Source organism: Haliaeetus albicilla, chromosome 29 (genome assembly GCF_947461875.1).
Source record: "Haliaeetus albicilla chromosome 29, bHalAlb1.1, whole genome shotgun sequence".
NCBI lineage: Eukaryota > Metazoa > Chordata > Aves > Accipitriformes > Accipitridae > Haliaeetus > Haliaeetus albicilla.
In genome coordinates, this window is record NC_091511.1 from 6,749,049 (window position 1) to 6,765,093 (window position 16,045).

The following is a 16,045-nucleotide window of genomic DNA, read 5'->3' on the forward strand; positions in this document are numbered from 1 at the left end:
AAGACAGCCGGGAAGAGCAGAAAATTCACTGCAGTAAATACACAAATTGCAAAGCATGTTCTAACTTGACCTCACACAGGGTCACATGTACCCTCATTTCCCAAAAGCCGGTGTGACAGGTACACTCGACCCCATAACCAAACTAGCCATAGGTTGGTACAGGCTCCAAAGGAGGTAAAGGCCTGAGCCATAGCCGGGCCAAGAACTCCTCTAGTTTCAATCTCTTCTCTGAAAACCCACAAAGGAGCCGAGCGACCCAGGGAGCACTGCTGCGTATGGCCTTGGAACACTCATCATGCGATTAACACGGGAACAGCGGGTGGCTTTTCCAAGACTCATTTATCAAGGAGCAAAGAAAGTTGTGGGTACAAGGAGTCTCATCCATACCCTTCCTATCACATGTAATTTGACTAGGAGCCAGCCACTTTATCCCATAAATATGGCAGCCTAAGTGAGCCCTCTTTCAGCTCTCCCCGCTAGGCAGCGTGGCTGCACGGCAGTGATCTCCCCTTGAGCTGGGACACCTCTCAAGGTCGCTCCTCGAGGCAGAGAGACCTGTTCTCAATGGCAGATCTTTGCTAAGTGACTGATAGCATGCTGAATTAATACTAATGAAACATTACTGATCCATGTAGCTACTTCATATTAACTATTATAAACTTTGTACAGATAATTCCATTAGACATAAACTGTTGTCCAAGTCTGAGACTAAGACTGGACCGAGCTGCCCCTAGGCTCCATAAGGAGTTTAGAAAGCAAGGGGGTCCCCTCTGAACCTCGCGACTCAATGGGAGGGTCTTCCTTACCCTTTTGCGTCTCCGGCCTCTGTATGAATCCTTCCAGCTCGATTCTAACTCCATTCTCCTTCGTACGTTTCTTCCGTGCAGTAATTAATAAGGCGAACCTTGCCATCCAACTTACTGAACCTCGGGAAACCACTGTCAAACTTTGTTAAACTCCGAAAATTTATTGAACTCTGTCCAGTTATTATTTTACCTCAGTAAAACACACCGATGCTTCTCTCCTTCTGAGCGAGGTGCATTCCGCCCCTTGGCAAGAGACTGGCGCAGCCGGCAGGATCCTGACCAGGGCGAGAGATTGGCACAGCCGGCAGGATCCTGAATCTGGACTCGCGACAGCCCGCAGCACAGCCTGCGTGGGGCGAAAGGCATGCATCAGACCTCGGGGCCGTCAGACCCACCGGGAGGCCTGGGGACAGCAAGGGCACCTGCTCCGTCCCCACCAGAGCACGCCTGCTCCAAAGCATGGAGCTGCCGGCTGGCGAGGAGGCCGCCCTGCCTTCCCCTGGCCCGCGGGCATGAAACACCGACCTCCAGCTCTCAGGGCTCGGGCTGGCGACCCTCGGGGCAGCAGCAGGAACCGCTCTGACCCTGGTCGTGGGGCCGTCCCTGGGGCTGAGCACTCAACTGGGCCACGGCAGGGCCCGTGGGTGATCACCGAGGTCTCCCCCCAGGCCCCTCCGCCCTGGGAGATACCTGCTGCTGCTCCTGCAGCTCCCCTGACCCCTTCCCTGGACCCCCCTCGCCCCGCCTGCCCCCAGCCCATCTCCCCCATTTCTCCTCAGGCTTCTCGGGCTCTGCCCCCTCCGGCCCCGCCCCAGGCCGGCCGTGACTGACAGGCCGCCTCCGGCTCCGCTGATTGGCTCAGCCGTGGCCAATGGCACAGCTGTTGCTGGGCGGGCAGGGGCTGCCTCTCCTCACAGAGCCCGCCCGCACCCCCGCAGCTGCTCCTCAGCCAGCCGGGGCACTGGGGCTGCGGAGAGGCGGCCTGCGGGAAGGGCCCTTCGGTCCGGAGCTGTTCCCTCGGCAGCACGCGGCCTGCGGGAAGGGCCCTTTGGTCCGGAGCTGTTCCCTCGGCAGCACTTGCGAGGTGTGTGCGCAGCTCTGCCGTGGGGTCTGCGCCTGCTCGGGGAGGGAGAGGGGGAGAGGAGCTGCCCTGCGTTTGCTCCGGGTCGGCAAATCGTTCCCAAAATGCGAGCCGGTCTGTGCTCCAGCCACAGCCCTGGGCAGGAGGAGCTGCACGATGGGAGCCGCTGGCCTCGGCCAGGCCGGCACCCGGCAGGAGACAGGGCTCTGGCCCCGGTCACACCGCCCGTGCTGAGCCCAGCACCCAGGGCCTTCGTCAGGCCTCACCTTCCCCCAGGCGATGAGGAGGAGAGACGCCCTGTCCTGGCATGGCCCAGAAGGAAGGACGGAGCCCCCGGCACTCTCCCACGGGGGCTGGCCACCGGCCTTCGCTTCTGTCCCTGGGGCTCCCCAGTGCTGGCAGGCCCCACAGAGCTTCAGGGCCAGGCACATGTCAGGTGCCAGGGGCTCCTGGGGCTCAGGGCAGCTTCGGGCATCCCTGCAGCTGAGGTGCGTCTGCCCCTTTGCTTCTGCAGATGCAGTAGTTATTTGCTACCCCCTTAGTGGTCAGAACTGTTTCTCTGCATGGCACGTGGACTGGACAGAAGCCACTTCCCTGCTAGTCTGGGAGGACTTCGGGGAAACAAGGAAGTCACAGCATGCACACAGGTTTGAGGAAAGTGAAAAGGAGCCGTGTCAAGGTTTTTCTGCTGTTTCAGATCTCAACTTAGACATTTGTGTGCATCCCCGCACCAAAGTCACGTCTTTTTCCTCCCAGCTGCACAGCTTTTCACCAGCGACAGTGAGTTGGGCTGAGCTGGCCTTCCGGATAACTCGGCTCCTTTCTTGTTTAATTGTGTGCCTGCACTTTCCCTTTTTTCCACCAATGTCTTCCTTTCTCCCTCCTTCCCCCACCCCCCGCCCCCAATTCCATGCTCATTCAAAGATAATTATGATTTGACTTTCTGGACAGATCATCAAGTAGGTAGTCACGGGATATATGTATAGGCTGGCCTATCCCTCCAGAGCTGTAGGCTGAGCTATTCTACCTTTAAAGGCTAGGTAGATATGGGCTATGGGTAGAGTTACTGTTTGCCAGTTATTATTTCTTTTGGGGTCCTGTGACAGTGATGGTAAGGTCATCAGCCTGCAGCTCTGCAAAAACTACCACTGAAGGAGATTTGATGGTGGATGCTGTTCTGTGTGTTTTGTTTTCAGTAGTCATTTCATTGAGCTAGAATTACTTCTGTGCAATCAGGTGATGGGGATCTTCTCACACTGGTCTTCTGTTTCTGCAGCATGTCCTGAGAGCCTTTGTCATCCAGAGCTTTCCTGTCTGTTCCCAAGAGGAGTGATGGCCATGACGTGGAACGACTCCTGTGAGTAATGGCTTTGCCAGTAGGCTTGGATTTAACGAATCCCCATGGACAAATGGATGTAGCAGGAGCTTGATCCAAGAATTTTGGTGTGCTGACACTCTAGACTGAATTTGGAGGTGTTTCCTCCTTCTCCTTCTCCTCCTCTTCCTCTTCCCTCTTCTTCCTCCTCCTTTTCTTCCTCCTCCTGCTGCTCCTCCTCTGGTTCTTCATCATCGTCCTCTGCGTCCTCTTCCAGCTCTTCTTCCTCATCCTTTTCCCACTCCTCCTCCTCTTTCTTCTCCTCCTCGTCCTCCTGTTCTTCCTCGTCCTCCTCCTCTTCCATCTCCTTCTGCTCTTCTTCCTCCTCCTTTTCCCCCTCATCTTCCTTCTCCTCCTCCTGTTCTTCCTCCTCCTGTTCTTCTTTTTCCTCATTCTGTTCTCATTTCTCCTCATTCCCCTTCTCCTTTTCTTTCTCCTCCTATTTTCTTCTTCCTCATTCTTTCTGTATTCTCCTCCTCCTTATCCTGTTCTTCCTCCTCTTCCTTCACCTCCTCTTCTTTCCTCTCTTCCTTGTGTTCTTCTTCCTCCTGTTCTTCCTGTTCTTCCTCCTCCTCCTCCCCTTCTTCTCCTGTTTCTCTTCCCCTCATTCCTCCTCCTGCTCTTCTTCCTCCTCCTGTTTCTCCTCCTCCTGTTCATTCTTTTCCTCCATTTCTTACTCCTCTACCTCCTGTTCTTCCTCCTCCTCCCCTTGTCCTTTCTTCTTTCCTTATTATGTCTGCCCTCATACTCCTCCTCTGCCTGCTCTTGTTCTTCCCATTCTTCTTGTTCTTATGTTCTTCATCCTGCTCTTCCTATGGTTCATCCTCCTTCTCCTCCTGTTCTGCTTATTTTGTTTGACATTTGCTGTTCATTCATCTTCACTTCAAGTCTTATCCTCAATACTTCATTTCCCTGTGTCTTTTTTTTTTTTTTTCCTTTAAGAAGCAAAGCATGAAGGAATCAGGATAAAACCAAACCTCCTCATCTCAGGAACTTTTGCAGCCACAGATTTTGGAAAACATGACTCCTTACTACTCCTTTATCCTTTAAAAAGAAAATTAAATAACCTAACAAGAGGGTCCCAGTTGTACCTTGAAATTAAGTTAGAAAATTCAGTGTCACTTTTTGGGCTAGGTTTTCAGCCAGTTTAAACTGCTTGATCAGAGTCAGAGATATGCTAATTGGCAGGAGCTGAAAAGCTCTGTCTCTGCATAAAACCATATAATGCTGCTAGCTGAATTTTTAAACTAACCTTGTACTTTTTGTTTCATTAGCTAACAATACATACAGACAGACATATATATACGGGCATATATACACAAAAAGACTATTTCAAGAGAATAAATTAATATCTCTGTAGCTTTATCATATTCAAACAAAACCTATGTATCCTAAGAGATAGGAAGATTGCCTCCTGTCACTGGATTTTTATAAATTAGCGTTGGGACAAATAGCCATTATCTTAAAGAGTGAAAACACTTAGCACAAGTGCATGGAAATAAAAATGAGCATTTCAAAGTCCTCTGCAAGCATGGGCTGTTTGAGCTTTGGAATTTGCAGCATTCAGGATGTAACAATGCTTAGAAGCTCCCTGCAGTTTTCACCACAGAGCTGATACTGGAGAGTAAGACCCCTCTCCCTATGTCTGATACTAGAAGGTTGACTCAAAATTCCCAGAGCCCCACTACTACATGACTGTCTTTAAGGTTCCTTGTTTGTTTGTTTTTCCTAAGTAATGCTAACTTGGAGCCCTTAAGTGACCAGATCCAAACCCGTAGGCAGAGTGATGTTTCTTATTTCTATTCGGTTGGCATGGGTTGGTCACAGGTGGGTATGCAGCAGAGCGCCTCTCCTGTGGGTTTGGGGTTGGCAGCACAAAGGCAAGAGACAAAAGGCAGGGAAGAGAGCAGGAACCAGAGTGTGGTGATGGCTACACAGGGTTTTTAGCAGCAGACCTGAGCTTCGTTTGGCTGTGCTTAGCACAGCCTGACATGTGTTAGTGCCTCATGCAAGTTAAGTATGTGCAGCTGCTTCAGGGGAGATGCCCCCAGCTGATAGAGGACATATGGACCTTGAAATCTTGTCTGTTCTGTGGGATTTTGGAACATGCTGAAATGCTGTTTTTAATGGGGAATGAATGTAAACATTTGCTAGCGCATTGAAGTGCTTCCATAGTCAGAGTCACCGGTTCAAGATAACAGAGATACTGAACTGCGTGTGACAAGGGGGGTGAAAATGCTGTTGTTAATAACTCTCTGAGAAGCAGAAAACTGAAGGCTAGGGCATTGTGCCTTTCCAATTCGTGCCTGCTACAAAAGGTGTAAGCCTCTGTTACTGTAATGAAAAGCAGCCGTTGTTTCAATTGCATACATTGATAGCTACAGCAATTACAGAGTTGCTAACTGCCATGCTCTGACACCTAAAGCACGACAGACTTGTTCTGAAGGCTTTACACGAAGGTACAACTTTTAAATATGGCACTCCTTGAAAACATGGCTTGTTCAATAGTGGGTGAACTTGTTCCTGGTTGGCAAACTAAAGAGCCCAGTGAGGTCAGGCTGCCAAAGCCAAGCGGGTGCTCTTGAAGAAAATGCCCATCGATTGCAAATAGGCAAATGTGGCATGTTCTCGAAAACCTGGTCCACAACACCACTGTTTTAAAAGAGTATAAATGCCATCATGAAGACAAATCCGGTGGTGAATATTTGCACGCGATCTGCAGGTGCACAACACCTTCCCTGGGGAGAAGGGACATGCTATTAATAGAAACAACTTCTGTAAACGAGTCTTTGCCTGTTTTCAATGTCCCTGGGTACCTGAGACATTGGCTGGGGACCTGCAGGAGACCCCCCAGCCCCTGGAGTGGTGGCTGGAGGACGGGTAGGTCAAAGGACCCTGATGGGAGCCCTGCAGGGCCTTGTCCATTGCACCGATGGGCACCTTCCCTTGTCACACAGAGCATCTCATGGGCTGGAAAAGGGATGCTCTGGAGAGTTTCTGGCAAATCTCTGGAGAAGAGCTTCTCCCCACCCCTCTCCCAGGGGGTTTCTTGGCTCTGGTGCCCTTCCCAAGGACAGCCCCACAGGTGGGTGCAGCCAGCATGGCAGGAAAGAACAGGCAGCAGCCACAGCGCTCAGCAGTGTGGGAAAGCTGGGAGCCTGGAGAGCCTCCCAGGCTTTCCAGCCCCAGCCTAGTCCCGTGCGTGTGAGGCAGTGCCCAGAAGAGTGGGGTTTTAATCTAGGCTACCTACTCGCTAACGGCGTACACGAGAGTATGACCCAATCTGATGTTCCACATAACATCAGCACTATGAAGAGGTGAGACATTCAAATGAAAAATGAGACAGTTTGAACACCTTTTAATAGCTTGCAGGAACGAAAAGGGGAAGCACTGTACATATAATAAAAAAAAAAATAAAGTGCATTTCTGAACTTTCTGTGACAAGTTATGTCATACCCCAGTGCATGCCTGCAAGTCCCTGTGCTTCACTATGCGGGTCCTGTTCACAGTCAGTGATCTGGATGGTGGCGCACAGTGTACCCTCAGACAGCTTGCAGATGGCACAAAACTGGGAGGAGAGGCTCATGTGCAGGAGGAACTGCTCATTGCCAAGTTGCAGTAAGACCCTCAGAGCCCAGCTGCCTTTCCCCCACCCCTGGCTTTGGGGCCACGGCAGGGATGCCCTGGCACCGGCCCAAGCCCTGGGACACTGGTCCTGGATGCACCAATGTCCATCCCAACAGCAGGTGGGAGACAGGGCTCTGCCTGGAGGGACCCCAAGGAGGCCACCTCCAGCTCACTGTCTGCTTCTCCTCTCTGCAGACGTGGCACCACCTTGCGCCCACAGCTCCGCCTGGCCCTGGACCAGCTGTGGGTGCTGAGCGGTGGGACAGAAGCGGCAGAGGAGGAAGAAGAACAGGAGGATGGCAGTGGAGAGGGCAGCAGCTCCCTCATTCTCTCCTGGCCCACCAGCTCCTGCCTTGCCACTTTCGAGTGAGTCGTGGTGCCACATCCCATGGCAGGGCTGGGCAGTGTGGGGCAGTGCTGGTCCCTGTCCTCTCTGGGGTCTGGCAGCTGCAGTCAGGGGTAGCAAGGGTCAGGCGAGTTTCCCAGCCATGCCCACGCCATCCTGGGAATGGCCTCTGCGCTCTGTGCAGGGACTGGGCAGCATGCCGGCAGGGAGGGAGGGTTGGCCAGGTGGGAGCTGAGGGGTGGGCATGCAGGCAGCTGGAATGAGAGGGATGAGGGGGCATTTCTATGTCCTGCATCCCCTGGTCACCTTTTGGTCACCAGAAGGGAAGGCCAAAAGGAAGAAAAGAGGGAGCCAGGGCTCTGGCAGCACCTCTGTCCTGCCCCATGGGGCTTCCTCCTGCCCCTGCCTCCTGCCCCATGGGGCAGGGCTGTGCAGGCCCCCACGTATGCCCACAGGCTGGGGGGGGGCAGCGGGGCCTGACACCGTTTCTCCTCTCTTTCTGCAGCTCCTGGGTGCTGAAGGAGCTGTGGGTGGGCACACTGCTGGAGTAAGCCAGGGTGATGCTCCAGGCGCAGCCGTACGGGGCAACACAGCTCTCCAGATGGGGAAGGGTGCCCCCACAGCTGCGGGCAGCTGTCAGGCAGACAAGGGATGAGTGGGGATGGAAAGCCTCTTCTGCCTCTGTTTGCATCAGGGAGAGGCCGGTGGGGAAGCTGTCATGGTTTAACCCCAGCCACATGGGATGGAATACCCCTTTGGCCAGTTTGGGTCAGCTGCCCTGGCTCTGTCCTGTGCCAACTTCTTGTGCCCCTCCAGCTTTCTCGCTGGCTGGGCATGAGAAGCTGAAAAATCCTTGACTTTAGTCTAAACACTACTTAGCAGCAACTGAAAACATCAGTGTTATCAACATTCTTCGCATACTGAACTCAAAACGTAGCACTGTACCAGCTACTAGGAAGACAATTAACTCTGTCCCAGCTGAAACCGGGACAAAAGTAGAGCTGAGTACCCGGCAGGCAGGAGCTCTGCGGGGAGCTCTGCTCTCTGCTTGGTTCCAGGCCGGTACCCGGGGGTGGTTCGGAATGCCCTTTGCAGGAAGGAGAAGCGGTGGCTTGGGGCTCACTCTTTCTCTGTCCCTTCCTGGTGCACAGGCAAGCAGAAGGAACCAAGAGAGCCCTGGTGATGTGACTGCCCTCCATCACACACCTGCAGCAGAAGCTGAGTCACCGCCATGCTGAGTGTCACTCTCATCTCGGCTCTGTCCCCCGAGCACTGGTCCTCCAGCTGAGCAGCAGAGGCATCACTTCTCACCTTCTTCCTCTCCTTCTCTCTTGCCTAGTGGAGGACATTAAAGGCCAGAAACCTGGAGACCCTGATCGAGGGCCAGGCAAAGGTGAGAATGGCTGCCTTTCACCTGCTTCTCGCTGTGCCAGGGATCTCTGGCAAGTGGGGTGACCTTCTGCAGGGAGCTGAGAGGGTTGGGGAGCCACGAGGAACACCAGCACGTCCTTGCTGGCGGCACTGGGAGGAAACCTGCCGTGTGGGGCAGAGAGCCTGGCAGGGTAGAGGGTCCCAGCTCTGTCACGCTCAGGCTGCTGGTGCCGGGTGGCAGCTCGCCAGTGGCCCTTTCTGCTGCAGGGCTGCTCTCTAAGCACAGCCTGGTTCTTGCAGGATCATCCCACCCAAGGGCCTCCGTTGGTTCCTTCTGGCAATGGAGGGGGATGCTGCTACTCGACAGGTGAGTTTGGAAAAGACAGGCGGGGAGGGCCGCCTTTCCTCCTGCAACCAGCACTTCTGCAGGACACGGGATGCTGCTGTGGCTGCCTTTTGCCTGAGCAAGTCTGTTCCCATCGCTCTGCAGCAGGAGAGAGCTGAGCCCTCGGGGTCCCTTCGTTCCCGCCTGAAGTCCCTCCCTTGCATGCAGGGGCAGAGGGGCAAGCGGTCGAGGTGCTGCCTGCCTCTGGTGCTCCATCCTCAGAGCTGGGCAGATGGGTCCTTGCTCCTCGGCTGGAGTCAGCAGGAGAAGAGCTCACTTGTCCCTTGAGTGTCATCTTGCAGGTTTGGCACCCCAAGGAAGGATGTCACCTGGACAAGGAAGGACACCCTCTTGACAGTAGCCACTGAATATGGTTCTCCAAGGACATGGAGTCTCTGCTGCTGCGCACAGCTTGGAGGAGGGCAGGGAGAGGGCTGGGCCAGGCTGTCACGGTGTAACACCAGCTCTCAGGAGCCTCCGAGATGGAGCCCCAGAGCCGGAGCTGCGGTTCCAGCTGCCCGCTCCCTGCCCGTCCTGCCACACTGCTCTGTACCACGCGTGAGGCAGGGCAGGGCAGGCTCCAAGAGCGCTGGCCTGGCAGTCTCCATTGACAGGGTCTTGCTCTGTTTTCCTTTGCAGTTGGAGGGAGCAGGAGGAGGAGGAGAAGGGGGCTGCCCCTTTCTGGGGAGGATGGCACGCTGCCCCAGCCCATCCAGGTAAGCCAGCCTGGACAGGGGGTCCCCAGTCCTGTGCCTTCTTGGAGAGGCAGTATCCCCAGGAGAGGAACCAGGAGCTCTAGGGATAGGGGATTTGGCTCTTCGCCCCCAGCATACCCTTTTGGTGCCAGCCCGCTTGGGGGGGCAAGGAGCCAGGTCTGGGGCAGTGCTCTGGCCACTGCTGTTGCAAGGCAGCTCCCCAGCCAAGTGACTGTTGTCCTGCTGCTCCTGCAGGAGCTGCTGGCTGTCCTGCACCAGGAAGGGCCATCGACAGAGGGCATATTCCAGAGGGCTGCCAGCAGGATGGTGCTTCGGGAGCAGAGGGAGGCCCTGGATGGCGGTGTGGACGTCGACCTGGGAAGCCAGCCTGTGCTCCTGCTGGCCATCATCTTGAAGGTGAGCGCATCTGGCCTGCAGCTCAGGAGCTCCTGGCTGGCCTGGAGTGTTCAGAGGCTCACCTGGAGCCCTTGGCACTGCAGGACTTCCTCCGAAGCATCCCCAGTAAACTCCTTGTGACCAACCTCTACGCGGAGTGGATGACAGCAATGGAGAGGACAAGCAAGCAGGAGAAGGTGGAAGAGTTGGAAGCCTACATGCGGCCAGCAGCCTGCCTGTTTAGCAGGAGCACTGACCGCTGGCTGAGAGCACCTGCAAAGCTGTGCAACACAGCCGCTGGCTCAGACCTGCCTTGTGCAAGCCTGGGGAACAGCTGTGGGCAACATCTGCTTTATTGACGTTGTGTTTCTGTTCCCTCAGGGTGGCCAACAAGTTGCCTGCAGCAAATCTCCTCCTCCTCAAGCGGCTGCTGTCCCTGCTCCAGCATATCGGCCACAACGTGTGCACCAGCAAGATGAGCTGCAGCAGCCTGGCCATCTGCGTTGGGCTAAAGCAGCTGAGCCCAGCCAACAAGGACCTGCTCCCGCTGGAGCTGCTGCTGGAGGTGACTGACAAGGTACGCTGTATTTCCCGTCCAGCTGCAGCCTTCCCGGCCCACCAGAGCTTGGCCCTTCAGAGGTCCCTGGCTGCCTCCTCTCTTGTGCAAATGCTGGTGGGGTGGCTGCCTGGAAGAGCAGCCCCACAGCAACAGCCTTCTGTGCAGAGGCAAGTGGCAGGAGTGGGAAAGGCTGCTTCACATGTTTTCAGGCACCTGTGCTGAAAGCAAGGCTTTCCTGTGTGCAGGTGAATGTGCTAGTGGAGTTCCTGATTGAAAACTGCAGGAAAATCTAGAGCAGGTTGCGCAGGACTGTGTCCCCTTGGGTTTTGAGTATCTCCAAGGACACAGAGTCCACAACCTCCCTGGGCATCCCGTGCCAGCGTTGGTCCCCTCTGACAGCAAAGTTGTTTTCTCATGTGCAGCTGGAATATCATGTGCTTTAATTTGTGCCTGTTGCTTCGGGTACTCTCAGTGCACACTCCTGAGAAGAGCCTGGCTCCCTCATCTTCCTTCCCTCCCAGAAGCTTTGTATACACATTGATAATACACCTCCCCTCCCCTCCAGTCTTCTCTTCCCCCAGCTGGAGAGCGCCAGCTCTCTCAGCCTCTCCTCACATGGCAACAAGAAGGAGAATTTCCACCGGTGCTCTTTTGGACACTTTCGGAAGGCCTCCCTCCCTCTCAGATAAGAAATTTGAGCCATTAATCTACATCTAGGTTTCCTCATCAGCTGTGCGATTGCAGTTTGATGGGGTGGTGCAGAAACAAAAGTGGAAGGAGCTACCATCTGTCACCTACCATGAAGGTCAGCTGTAGCGGAGAGGATGCGTTCGTTGATTTGCTGCCTCTGTAACAGCAGGCCCATGCTCAACTGGGAATTCAACTGCAGGTTCCTCCTCTCATCCCAGCCAGGTCCATTAGTGGTGCCTTGGCTTTCCTGGCTGCTCTGCTGGTTCCCTACTGGCACAAACCAGAGAGGAAACCGTGCAGTGCTCAGCTCTTCAAGGGCTGACATAAGGAGTAAAAGGGGCAAAACTTTTCTCTCTTGTTGCCCGAGCTGAGGAGGATATGTTTTTAGTGACACCAAAGGCTTTTGTGACTCTGTCACGTTTTTCTTCTTTTGTTGTATTTTTTTAATTTAGAGGAAAATTAATCAAGGCATCCAAAACGATTCTAGGCTTGATGGCGTCAAAATAAGCCAAAAATCAGTTTTGGAAGACTGACATTTCAAACTCTTCTTTCACTGTAAGACATTCCAGAACAGCCACAAAATTACAGGCTCAAAGTTGAAACCCAGTGTTGTGGCTGACCTGAAATTTTTTCTTACTTTTTTTTTTTCATCCACTGATAGTTATTGGAGGAAAAAAAGGGGATTTCTTTCAAAATAGAACATTTCTTTTCCTCTGTCCTCCTCCTTCTTTACCTGTGATCTGAATGTTGGTGGTTTTAATGTGGGGGTATTTTAGTGCTGTGTCACTGTAGTAATAGCTGCGATAGAGACGCTTACCGTAGGACAGGTAGAAGTTGACAGTGGAGATCATTAGGCTGGAGAAGTCAAAGGAAAAAGCAGGGGGCTGGCGTTGCCTGGAGAGGGAGGGTCCAGTTTCCAAACTAGGTCAGCTTGTGTCCTCATCTCCCATGCAGCACGTCAATCACACCCGTGGACTGCAAAGCAATGTGACCCCTAGAAAAAGCTCCAGGTTGCCCAGCAGCATTGAATGGGAACTCAGCCCTTGCCAGCGAGAAGGAAACAAGCCGTGCAAGCACACGCTGAGGCATGAGACCTTGACTGGGGCTAAGGGCTATGTCAGGGGACCCGCGTGAGACCCCCAGCCCCTGGAGTGGCGGCTGGAGGATGGGTAGGCGAAAGGATGACCTGATGGGAGCCCTGCAGGGCCTTGTCCGTTGGACCGACGGGCACCTGCCCTTGTCACAAAGAGCATCTCATGGGCTGGAAAAGGGATGCTCTGGAGATCCTCTTCCCTGCGCTGGGGTCCCAGGGAAATTACAAGGCTTCACCAAGGAAGCTGTGTGGTCCATTTAACTCTCCCCTCTCCAGCAAGGGTATGAAGGGAATTTAAATCAAGGGAACTTGTCCAGAGAATGAGGAAGCAGTAAATGTCAGCATGCTGGATGAATCAGCAGTGGATCACCCTGTGCTGCCCTTGCACCTATGGTCCAACCCCGCTCCCACGTCTGTGTGCGCTTTCCGAGGTGACCGGTCCCTGCCCTCCTGCCCTGGTTGTGTTCTGTAGCTCTTGGCAGGGTTTTCAGGGAGTTTGGCCCTTGGTGTCTGCTCCTCAAAATAGGTTTCCTTTCCACGAGCTTTCCAGCCTCTCCCTGCCAAAGGGACAGCCCAGTTCAGCACCCGTCACCATGCACCACAGGGCTGGGGCCATACTCCCGCTCACAGCAGTCGTGACACAACCAGCTTTCGCAGCTGCAATACTGTCGTGAGTCCAGAGCTGTTGGCTGTCCCAGACAGCGTGTCCCGACAGTCCACGTCCACAGAGGAACATACAACTATTGCCTTGTGTTTGCTGCAAGAGGGAAAAAAACTTAGCAGCCCCAGACTCCTCCAAGGAAGCCACCTGAGCAGTTTTGTGTATGTTGGAGGCAGGTCAATGCCCCGTAGCTCCCTGGGACTCCTTCCAGGCATCGCCCGGGGTGTTTTGTCCTCCCACTGTAGGGAGTAAAAATGAAAGAAACATAGAATGGCTTGGGTTGAAAGGGAGACCTTCAAAGATCATCTGGTCTACCCCACCCCCCGCCATCAGCAGGGACATCTTCTACTAGACCAGCTTGCTCAAAGCCCCCTCCAACCTGACTTTGAACACCTCTAATGATGGGGCATCCACAGCTTCTCTGGACAACCTGTTCCAGCGTCTCACCACCCTCGGCGTAAACATTTCTTCCTTATGTCCAATCTAAACCTACCCTCCTTCAGTTTAAAACCCTCACCCCTTCTCCTGTCACTACAGGCCCCGGTAGAAAGTCTCTCTGCACCTTTCTCAGAAGTCCCCTTCACATACTGAAAGGCCGCAGTTAAGGTCTCCCTGGAGCCTTCTCTTCTCCAGGCGCAACACCCCAACTCTCCCAGCCTTTCTGCACAGGAGAGGTCTTCCAGCCCTGGGATCATTTTTGTGGCCTCCTCTGGACCCGCTCCAACAGGTCCGTGTCTTTCTTGCGCTGGGGACCCCAGAGCTGGATGCTCTAAGGAGCGTGTGGGGTCTCAGGAGAGCGGAGGAGAGGGGCAGAATCCCTTCCCTTGACCTGCTGGCCGTGCTGCTTTTGATGCAGCCCAGGATACGGTTGGCTTTCCGGGCTGCAAGCGCACATTGCCAGCTCATGTCCAGCTTTTCATCCACCAGCGCACCCCCAGCTTACTCGCTGGCAGGGCAGCGTGGGAACAGAGTAGGCCTTGGGGCCGTGCAAGCAGCCTTCAGCCATAGCTAAAACATGGGTGTGCTACCAACACTGGTTTGGTCACACATCCAAAACTCCGCACCGTACGTGCTGCTAGGAGGAAAATTCACTCCATCCCAGCCACAAGCAGAACAGACGGTGTCTCTGTTATGGCTCGATAGCAGCTTGGTGCTGCTCTGCGCTTTATTTCTGGCTTTGCCCTACGTGGTGTATCTGGCGTGCACGCAATGCGGGGGCTGGGGCTGGAATTGCCCTACACAGTACCCCTGTCCTGTGCACTCCAGGACAAAGCTGGCACAGGGAGCAGAGGTGGGGGTGATGACCTGTTAACGAGCCCCTTTGGTGCCTCTGAACTTAGCAGGACGGTCCCACCAGGGAAGCTGGGCTCCCCCAGCCTGTTGGTGGGTCCCATGCCCAGCTCCCTGCCTGCTGACACCGTGGGCACCCGGGTCCCTGTGTGCCCCGATACGACGTTCGGCCCAGGATTGGTGAATCCCTGGGTCTGCTGCCATTACGACCTGGACAACTGCGCTACTGATCTGTAGTTATTGCTGTGCCATCCCTCGGACACGAATGCTCGATCCCTGAAGCTGTCCGTCGGGAGTCTGTCATCGTAGCCCAAACCCATACCCTGGCGGGGCTGGCTCAGGCCCTTGCAGGAGGGCCGGCGCGATGGGCTTGGGGCGCGGGCGGGTGGCTTCAAGTCCTCGGGGGGCTCGAGGTCTCCGGGCTGGTCCCGCGACAGCCGGCTGGCTGAGTTGGACAGCCATGAGGGCCGGGGTGGAGGCGGGCGGGCCGGGCGGCTGTCCGGGCTGGCGGAGGCCCGTTCCCTGCTGCTCTGTGGCAGGCGGGCCGGTTTTCCAGGCACAGGTGATGGCTCCTGCTGTCGGGTCCAGCTCTCCGGGGGGCTGGGGCGGCTGCTCGGGCTGTCCAGGCCCGAGGAGCAGCTGCTGGTGTCGGGCGGGCTTGTGGGAGATTTCATGGAAGATGGGGGACATTTCTTTGAGCCCGATTATTTAGAGTTAGCGTAAGTAGGCCGCAGTTAGCATGAGCGGGCCGGAGTACGTGACAGCTGCAGTCCGTTCGGACTTTTGAACCACCAGAAAAACAACGGACGTGAGGAACTTGGAAAGTGGAGCAATGAAGCAACAAGATAACAGAACTGCAGAGGCAAGAAGGAGCTGCGAGAGCTTTAACGCAATTAAGCAAGCTGTCATTTCGGCTTAGAGCATTTAGCTGCGGGATGGGGACTTAGGGGTTGGTTTGTATCTTTGTTAAAAATCGGGGTTTCTTTTATTCTTATGTATTTTATTAGGTGTAATGTTGCTTTTACCGCATTTAATTAACTGTGTTCGCAGATCTTTGCAAAAGGCAATACAGCATGTGTTAGTTGTCGAAAAACAAAAAAGGGGAGTTGTAGGAACATATTTAGCTAACGGTCACAAGAGCATTCCAGATGCCTTTAGAAGACCTTGAACAGAATATGATAACAAAGCCAATTAGAAGAACACGAGCGCGCATTCCACGATAAAGGGAACTTGGCACAAAGAACCTCAATTCGGCAGTTTATCTTGACCAATTAGACTGAGACAAGTTTCGCATGTTTTAGTTGGTATAACCAATTATGCCTTATGTTATGCGCGTGTACAGTGATGGTATAACCAATCATATTCTATGCTTGTGCGTGTGTGTGATGGGTTAACCCTGGCTGAACGCCAGGTGCCCACCAAAGCCGTCCTATCACTCCCCCCTCCTCAGCTGGACAGGGGAGAGAAAAATATAACAAAGAGCTTGCGGGTCGAGATAAGGACAGGAGAGATCATTCGCCAATTACCGTCACGGGCAAAACAGACTCAGCTTGGGGAAAATTAACTCAATTTATTACAAATCAACCAGAGTAAGGTAATGAGAAATAAACCCAAATCTCAGAACACCTTCCCTCCACCCCTCCCTCCTTCCCGGGCACAACTTCACTCCC

At 54.2% G+C, this 16,045-nt stretch overlaps 1 protein-coding gene across 1 annotated transcript; it reads left to right on the forward strand.

The window, feature by feature from the left end:
• The first annotated feature begins 9,225 nt into the window (after window positions 1–9,225).
• LOC138682586 (T-cell activation Rho GTPase-activating protein-like) lies at window positions 9,226–10,926 on the forward strand. Its single transcript, XM_069773843.1, has 4 exons — window positions 9,226–9,707; window positions 9,942–10,103; window positions 10,187–10,279; window positions 10,464–10,926. The coding sequence occupies exons 2-4, from the start codon at window positions 10,011–10,013 to the stop codon at window positions 10,653–10,655; spliced, it is 378 nt and encodes a 125-aa protein (XP_069629944.1). The 5' UTR covers window positions 9,226–9,707; window positions 9,942–10,010; the 3' UTR covers window positions 10,656–10,926.
• The last annotated feature ends 5,119 nt before the right edge of the window (window positions 10,927–16,045 follow it).

Excerpts from the sequence above, each read along its gene's own strand:
- LOC138682586 (XM_069773843.1), top strand. The coding sequence starts at position 10,011 with ATGGTGCTTCGGGAGCAGAGGGAGGCCCTGGATGGCGGTGTGGACGTC. Across the intron at positions 10,104-10,186 it reads TGCTGGCCATCATCTTGAAG|GACTTCCTCCGAAGCATCCC; the intron begins GTGAGCGCATCT and ends TTGGCACTGCAG. Across the intron at positions 10,280-10,463 it reads GGACAAGCAAGCAGGAGAAG|GGTGGCCAACAAGTTGCCTG; the intron begins GTGGAAGAGTTG and ends CTGTTCCCTCAG.